The sequence below is a fragment of the Protomyctophum parallelum genome (genome assembly GCF_964188405.1).
Source record: "Protomyctophum parallelum genome assembly, chromosome: 5".
In the NCBI taxonomy this organism is placed as follows: Eukaryota; Metazoa; Chordata; class Actinopteri; order Myctophiformes; family Myctophidae; genus Protomyctophum; species Protomyctophum parallelum.
In genome coordinates this window covers 24,342,140-24,351,393 of record NC_139702.1, presented here as the reverse complement: position 1 = coordinate 24,351,393, position 9,254 = coordinate 24,342,140, and the positions used below count along the sequence as shown (strand labels likewise).

The 9,254-nt window shown below is 41.9% G+C and overlaps 1 protein-coding gene across 3 annotated transcripts in view; it reads right to left on the bottom strand.

The window, feature by feature from the left end:
• Window positions 1-1,451: 1,451 nt before the first annotated feature.
• The window catches only part of LOC310859321 (growth factor receptor-bound protein 2-like), a 29,361-nt gene continuing 21,558 nt past the window's right edge, over window positions 1,452-9,254 (bottom strand). For 2 of the 3 annotated variants that reach the window (XM_083765786.1, XM_083765787.1), the window contains 3 exons: window positions 8,244-8,366; window positions 6,350-6,560; window positions 1,452-4,203 (listed from right to left, as the gene is read on the bottom strand). In XM_083765786.1, coding sequence (XP_083621912.1) covers window positions 4,021-4,203; window positions 6,350-6,560; window positions 8,244-8,366 — 517 coding nt within the window. In that variant the 3' untranslated portion in view covers window positions 1,452-4,020. The remainder of the gene's footprint in view (window positions 4,204-6,349; window positions 6,561-8,243; window positions 8,367-9,254) is intronic. The other variant, XM_083765788.1, reaches the window with a different exon arrangement.

Genomic DNA, 9,254 nt, shown 5'->3' with positions numbered 1-9,254 from the left:
GTCAGTGTATCACTCAAAATCCCCATACATGGGAAAGCCCCCATATATGGTGCCCAGGTCTCATGACGTCGCGTGACATCCTCAGATCCCTGATGTCATAGTAAATGCGACCTGCTAATTGCTGTCACAATTAGTCTACTTGCCAGCCCTTAATCCCTAACCACACCAAGGGTCACCATGCAACTCCTTGGGTCGAAACGGTTGCAAGGAGTTAAAACCGCCTCAACCCTTTGGTGTGGTTTGGGCCATTGAATTCCATGCATTGAATCACTAGGGTCAACGTGGGTCAACGTGCAACAAGACCGCAGGGACAACACTAAACCGTCTTGACCCTTTGGTGTGGTTAGGGCTTTAGAGCCCCATTGTGAACCCTAAAGTTTTTATATTAGAAATGTCGAGGCTGGCAAGTAGACTATATAGACGAATCCACAGAGCGCTGCCCTGTAGTTGTCATCAATATTGGCCAGCAACTCTACATCTGACCTCAAACCTCAAACCCTTAGATCTCCTATATGGATTATGGATGAACCTAGAAAAAAAGGCGGCGATCCGAGCACTTAAAAAGGTTAAAAAAAAGAGACATCCTTCCTCTTCGATGTCTCCCTTTTGACTGATACCCGTTCAAACTCTAGACGGGCCTGCCCCAAAGTTATTAGTGCGGGGCTGCGGGCCCGACAGCCGATGAAAACTAGAGTTTTCAGCAGACCCGAAAAGTAAGGCCCGGCCCTCATCAAACCCTGTACACTAAAGAGAATGTCCCCGCTACCACCCTTAGATCTCGGTATATGGAGCTGACCTGTTCTGACATGTTGATCTGACCATATCAAACCCTGTACACTCAAGACACACTCCATATATGGCCAGTACAGAATTCATGGACGAAAGCAAGGACTCGCAATTCACTTTGTAATGCTCCAGGTTAATTTTATTCACGAACACAGCAGGCAGGACATATATAACGTTTCGACCAGTATATATATATATACTGGTCGAAACGTTGTATGTCCTGCCTGCTGTGTTCTACTACTGAGAACCTGACTGGCTGACTGAAGGCTTGAACGGAAAGTGAGCCAGGCAAGACAAGGCGAATATAGTCTACATTGGCTTTTACTCCATTAAATGTGTATGGCAATTGTATTACCCTGCAGAAACGCAACATCACTTGCAGTAAAATGATCAGCAAACAAGACGACAACATGCCAGCCAAGCTCTAACTATTCGCCCAAAGGTCACCAAAACATTTCCATGATCTCAATTATGACTATATTTGCATAATCAAAATAACACCTTGCAACATCACTAGAGGCATGTAAAGTAAAGATGTACTTTGGGTGGGTGTTAGTGGCTACAAATGTAATGAATTGATCTTAATTGAAAAATATATAAAAACTCTTGTTTGTTAGGATCCCCTAACTAAATAAATAATTAAGGTCGCAGTCACACATACAACAGTTATTTTATTATACTGTACGTCTTCATCCAAAGATGATACATAATCACATCCAGAGTTCAACACCGACGGAGAAATGCTTTTGCATCCACACACGGATGAATACATAGACACACACACACTTTTTTTTTTCTTTCATTCTTTTTTTTTAATAAATCTCCAGCATTGTAAATAATCACAGGTTGTTACTGAGGGGCGATGAAATTATGACATTATTTAGGTGAATGAAAATACAGCTATAAGCTGCAGGCCGTGCAGGAGGAAATGAAACTATAACAGAAGCATTGTGGAATTTTAAGTAGGCCTATGTGTGGACTGATTCCACGTTCACTAAAGCATGTCCTTATATCACACATTGTAGAGACATGAGGGAAATAGGCTGAAGTCCAATATAACATCATCAGAAAATGGCCAACATATTCTGTATAATAGTAAAGGGGATCACATGCAATGCAAAACACAAATCCTTGTATCACCTTTTGAAAATGTGTACTGTATTTTCACCCACCAAACATGAATTTCTAGCCTGCATCTACATTGCACCAAATTAGACCGAATCTCCTGTGAGGCATATCTCCTCAGTAATACTTAGGATGGTGGTCATGAAATGTGTGCAGTAAAACAATTTACCATCCCGATATCCAGCTCGTTACATTTTGAACCAACCATCTACTGTTATCAATCTCTTGCTTTAACAGCAAATTGCATTTAACAATAAGTACACAGAGTTAAAAGAAGCCCTTCTGATTATCAGCCACTGTCCAGTTAAAAATTCAGTCCACTGTTCATTGTAACAGAGTTGGACGGACAGGCACAACACACGACCGCACATCTTGATTATTTCACAGCAAGACCAAATAGATTGCAGAGTTGAGATGGGTTCAAACTCATTTTAAATGCATTTAAAGAATGGTTTGCGTCCTGCGTTGTATGAGGTTACAGGTCAGTATTTCCTCCTGACCTCGTTTACTAAAAGGTTGGACATAAGAAGCAGAAATGACATGCAATAGAGAAGGCACTACTGATTGATTGAGATGTTAAAATGTCCTCAAGTCACCTCCAATGCACATTTGTTTTATCAGATGATAAAACTAACTCATAAAATATTTATAATTGTATTTATTTTTTTACAAGAAATTGTTGTCATTTTTAATTAATCCAGTCATATACTCCCTGATGCCAATAACCCTAGAGACCAAGATGGCTACATTCGTGTGCTTTAATAAATATGACATTTTAAAATGAAAGTCTTTACGTCATAACCACACTAATAACTGTTTTTTTTTATCAGGATACCAAAGAAATGTAAACAATGACAAAAGGCATACCATGAGACTTTCACATGCCTATTTGGATAAATTATATGAACATATTTCAGTAATGCATGATGGTATTTAACAAAATGTAATTTCACATGGTAAGCTGCTTGAAGATATGAATAAGTTGTATTTATGTCGGTACTGCTGGTCCACACAGAATACTAGTATATGGCATGCTAACATTATTGATTTGTTTTTTTGATCAATAATAATTGATTTCTTCCTGAATTAATATTTGCTTGGCATCTTGACACCAGTGAACTTGCTGAAGACAGACTAAGGCCCAAACCACACCAATGATTCGAGACACAACTCCTTCCAACATTTTGCAACCATTAAACCCAATGGCAGTTACTTGCAAGGAGTTGCAACTGGTGTGATTTGGGCCTAATAGTTCCATTCAAAATAAAATGGCAACAACCAAAACAGCAAAGAGTCCATCGATCAAACAGATACAATACTGTACATTACACAGAATTCAGGCAATAAAAAATGAAAAAATAAAATAAATCTAAAACTGGGCTGACATCAAAACACCAGTCTTTGGTTTCTGCAACCAATACCTTTTCATTAATCCAATTTTCCACAGACGCTTTCAACAAAATGGTAATTAATTCATGACGAAAGACACAAAACGAGAACACGAGGGGGGACGTTGGACATAGTGCATCGTCGCTTGAAAGAATGAGGAAGAACTTGAAGATTACCTTCCCCAATTTATTCCACAGTAGGATTTATTAAGGGTGGCAGAGCGCGCTAGTGGTTAGAGAGACTAGCCGACGACAAGCTAAAGGTTACAGGTGCGAGTCAACATTGCAGTCAATACAGCCATGAGCCATTAACGGCTCTTATGTCCTCAGACAAATACACACCCTCTACTGTAAGTCACTCGCTAGCTAATAATTAAAGTGTATCCATGCAGAGGGCTCTGCTCTCTGAATCTCTGCTTCTGAGCATCACGTGTTGTCCGCTGTACGGGCAGCTGAACAATGTCTCAGTGTTTAAGAATCACAGTTGGCCAAAATGCTCTGCTCGACTCTTTGTCTCCCTCCTTTATGCGCACAATCGCCATTCTTCATCCCTCTCTTCATTCGGGGGCGAAAGGAATGAATCGGAGCTCTGCCTCTTATTTCCTCGACAGAGATTCTCACCACGTGCCGTTTGTTACAGTTGGATGTGATGGCTGAAGCATGAAAGGTGCATTTTGCCGTGTCCTCCATCGAGTCCCTCCGCGTGTCAGGGCGAGCGTGGTTACATGTGATGGTTGACTGGCGTGACGTAGTTGCGGGGAAAGGTTCCCATCTGGCCGTGGCACATACCTTTCCACCAGTTGGCGTGAGAGTTGTCCAGAACATGGATGATCTCTCCACGTCTGAAGCCCAGCTCACCCTCCTCCTGAGGCTCAAAGTCAAACAGCGCCTGGACATACAGATGCTGGAGGGGAAACACAGAAAATACACGTTAAGGACAACAAAAAAAACATGTAGTGTATAACAGCAAGAGGTAAAACAGCAAATGCTTAACACAGATCATGTGCAGCCTTTTATCTCTCTGAAATTGTCACAAATATATATTTTTGTCAACAATAAAGCTTTTGCACAACTGAGGTGCTTAGGAGAAGACCCTGGTTCACACAAAACCAAAAAGACTTGTGCACACACACCGTCATCATTTGAGATTAATACTCATGCATGCACCATATCTCTGCTGTCGGGCAGAAACCACCTAACTCCAGGGGAGGGGAGAGAACAGATGGTGGAGGTGAACGGAACACTGTCCCCTCCCCTCCCAGTGAGCTGTGGCGTCCCACAAGGAAGCATACTAGGGCCTTTACTGTTCCTAATTTATGTTAACGACATGACTTCAGCTTGTGACTGCAACTTGTTCCTGTTCGCAGATGACTCAGCACTGCTGGTCTCGGACAGGAACAAACTGCAGGTTGAAAAGACCCTCAGCTCTGAACTCTGTAGAATCTGCACCTGGCTCGCTGATAACAAACTATCCTTACACCTGGGAAAAACTTAATCCATTCTCAGTCTTCGGATCAAATAGTAAACTCAGCAAGGCAGATGACTTCTTGGTTAGAGTGGGTGACAATATTATCACACGAAAAGATCAAATTACCTACCTAGGTTCCATCCTGGAGGCCAATCTTTCCGGTGATAAAATGGCCACCAACGTAATCAAAAAAGTCAATCAAAGAACAAGATTCCTTTACAGGATCTCCTCACTGGTCAGCAAAAACACCTTGAAGACCTTAACAGGAGCCCTCGTACAAGGTTTCTTTGACTATGCATCCACCTCTTGGTACCACAGCACCTCAAAGGGCCTTAAAACAAGGCTCCAGACCTCTCAAAACAAACTGGTCAGGCTCCTACTTGGCCTCACCCCCCAAACCCACCTCACCCCTGCCCACTTTGACAGGCTGGGATGGCTTAGGGTCGACGACAGAGTACAGCATCTTGCAATGGGTCAAAACCGCTCTCAAAGGGCACCTACGGATGGCTGCATTTCGAAACTGGCCTCTGTAAAATCTGAATCCCCCCCCCCCCCCCCATTTTCCCTCACTGTATATTGTATCTTTTCCCTTTTTTGCTTCCCATATGATGAATTCCTGTTCTGTTCTTTACCTACAGAGAAATGTCTATTTGTATGTCTCTAAATGTTTGTATGTCTTTAAATGTTTTGATGAATTGAACAATGTGGACCCTGTTGTAAACAAGTGTAATGCTTAATTGGGTCGTCCACTCACAGTTGACAGTCTTTGTATTGAGTTTGTGCTTAAAATGTACTGTCAATTCTACAAACTGTTAATAAATATTTCAATCAATCAATCAATCCAAACTGTTAAATTGTCAGGAAATACATCCAGCTCAAGTAGTTAGGAGGTTTTGGGCGAAGCGCATTTAAATACTTTTCATTGGTTCAATATTTGTTTAACCAACACAGACATAAAGGGTGTTCCGATTTATGAAAAAAAGAAAGAAATCTAAAACCTCAAAATGGAGTTAAGTGGTTTCTGCCGGACAGCGACAGTGGTTCTCAAACCTTAACCAGTTGTCCAACAGATGGCAATATAGAGGCCTTTTCAAAGAATGAAAATCCAGATTCAGAAACTGAATCAGTTTGATACAGCAAAGTGTATTATTATTAGATGGATGAAGGTATGTTTGCGCAGTGGTGGAAAGTAACGAAGTACATTTACTCAAGTACTGTACTTAGGTACACTTTTCCCAATACTTCGTCTACTCCACTACAAAAAAAAGAAAATATTGTACTTTTACTCCACTACAATTATTGAAAACTTCTAGTTACTTTGAAGTCACTTCAGCCCTTTGCATACCTAGGCTATTTGAAAATAGTAGTAGATCTACAGTACAAGCTCACAACGGGTCACAAATCAAAACATTTGTATACATTCTGAAACTTGCATTACATTCTGCACAATAAGTACTTTTGCTTTCCATATTTTGTTTGCGAACACTTTTGCACTTATGTACATTTTGAATACCAGACCTTTTATTTGTGATTTGTAATTTCTACATGTGTGGTGTATCGGGTACAAAATGTGAGTATATACTTCTTCCACCACTGTGTTGTTTGTGTTGCCTCGGACCTGCTGCAGCTGGACCTCCTCCATGTCCCGCAGCAGGATGGTCTGGCTGCGGGACACCGACGACGTGCGGTGGTACTCCACCAGCTCGTTCAGCGAGTTGAACTTCACCACCCACAGGAAGTACTTCCCCGAGCCGTCGCGCAGCACCTTGAAGTGCTGGACGTCGTTGCCGAATCTGTGAACGAACGAAGGGAAAAAGCCAGATAATAATCATGCCCTCCGGGGGATTTTCGGGTTGCTTTATAGACCAGTGGTCCTCACACGTTTGAACCCGTTTAGACCAGAGGTCCAAATTCTAAGAACACCCTCGAAATCCTGATCTAGGTGTTCTGAAAAACTTATGGAATCTACTGTATGGAATGCATAGCTAACCTGAACAAATATATATTAATCATCTTTATCAGTTACTCTCGTGGAGACGTGGATACAAGAAGAGGTCAAGTTTGTTTCATAAGGCCTCTAGTTTGAGAGTGCAGTAATGTGAATGTTTAATCGGCAGCACGACTGATGAGTTCAGAAGTTACAATTAAAGTGGGCCAAAGGGACAACCCACCACAAGAACATCACCTCTTACAGCACTTTATTTGATCATTTCATTATCAGTCCTATCCAGTCAGCATGGTTTCCCAAATAAAGCGGAAGAGGGATGTGATATTGTCTTGCCTGTTAGGTCTGTCGTCAGTCAAACTTGCACATTGTCAGCGGAATATTGCTGACACACCCACCAACAGAGACCGTTTAGCCTCAGTCACTCACAGTACTTGGCAACGTCTGCACTGACAGGATATTTCTTTTATAGCGCCTGCTGTGTGCAACCCGCTCACTCAGAATGAAACTGCACTGTGTAGGTATTGGCGGAGTGTGCCAGTTTACCTCAGAGTAGAAAGCTGCAGCATCAATCATTTGAAGGATTTGTAAAATTGCACATGGTCAATTAAATTATTCCAGTCATGCTGACACGGATTGTGGTTTTTCAAGCAGTTTTTCCAGTCAGAATACAGGTCACGAGTTGACTACGGACCTAAATGTTGCACCGGTAGTTCTCCGTTTTTTGAGGGGCGCTCCTATATGACAAACATTAAACCTGTGTGGTTTAATGATCGTCTTTAGTTCAATGTTTGTTTTGTAAACGCCATTGACAATGAAGTGATAATTTACGTCATATTGTAACTCATTGGTCATATTGTCTCTTTATTGTTAATGGTGTTTATTGTTTGTGTTTGCTTGTTTGTTTGTTTTATGACCATTTGTTTTACACCATCACATGGGTGTGACTTTTTCACATTCAGCGAGCCACTGAATGTTTGTTGTGGTACATGATCCTGTTAGCAGGCCTTCTTGGATGTGTTTTCAATGAGAGCTATACGTCACTGTATTGGGACTGTATTGGGACTATTCAGGCAATTTAGCGGATAAGAATCTGCACAGAGGGAACAGGCCTGTTGAATACCAGAGAACCCTCAGTGGTCTTTTCTTGATTTAAAGCAGCTGTCAACTAAACATTAACTGTCTTAGCATTTCAGAACAGTATTGGCTGACAGAGAGAGAGAGAAACTTTAGATATCAAAGGGAAAAAGGAACTACTACTTGTCTACTACTAATTCATGGAATTTCTTTGATTTTTCTTTGATTTCTTCATGAAATTACTGAAAACAAAATCATTGAATTTGTTTTTAATTCAAAAAAAAAAAAAAAAAAAAAAAAAGAGGAAACAGAAAAGAATTGGACCCATAAAAAAAAGGGTCCGCCACCCAGGACCCACTGTTTGGTAAACAGTGCTATATATACAGTAGTGTGTTTGTTTGTCCCCCCCTTGCCCCGTGGGGCTATTGTGATGACCCGTGGGTTGTCAACCTACTTGACAGAAAGTGAGAAGTCCCCCGGCGTGCTCTCGCTCTCTCGGATGAGGAAGGCTCCATCCAGTCTCTGTTTGTTCAGCACCTCCTCGGCCTTGGCCCGCGGGATCTTCCCATGGAACCAGCTGTCAACAGGAGCGACACCACAAACAACCCGCTGTCACTTTTAGGTCTTAGGTTAGGACATCACCGCCGAAACCTTGTGTGTGCAAAACCGTTTCTTTTCAAGAAGCGCTTTAAGAACAAATCTTCTATAGCCACAGGTAATGGACAGAGGTTGGCCTGTGTGTGCGTGTGTGTGCATGCGTGCTTTTGCACTGTAGGTACATTATTCGAGCCCTATTTTCGCCAGTGCCTTATCCCTAAACTTCTTTGCCTTTTTTTCTTCTTTTTTTACCATTTTGAAAAACATTTTTGAATACCAGCAGTTCAAATAGTCAATCTACAAGCTCACAATGTGTCGATGTAGATAACATGTGTCGATACAAATTTAAAATGTTTTTCAGAACGAAAAAACACTGCATGGATGCACCTGAGACGTATCCTCAGTGATGTATCCCAAGGTCATCGGGGTTTCGGGTCTCGCAACATCATACCCCTCACTCAGGTGACAAAGCCGGGATGATCAAGTCCCGACTTACGTCCCAGTAGCAAAGAAGTTTAGGGATAAGGGCAGGGGTGGACTGGCCACAGGACGTACCAGGCATATACTGTAAATGTGGTGGTGTTAAGGGCTTGTATTGCAACTATTTGTAAAAGTCAGTAGAGTATCTGCGCGCTGGCTGTGGTGGGCCAGTCTTGTCCGGGCCGAATGTCTTTCTAAGTCCAGCCCTGGATAAGGGATAAAGTACTGGCGAAAATAGGGCCCTAACCATAACTTCATATTTTCTAGTTATCTCTGGCACTCTGGATATTACAATATGTGCAATACAATATTTTCCCTCTCTGGCAGGCAGAATGGATGTGGATGCACAGAACAGTAAACTTCTGATCCTCTCTGGGAGATGTCCAGA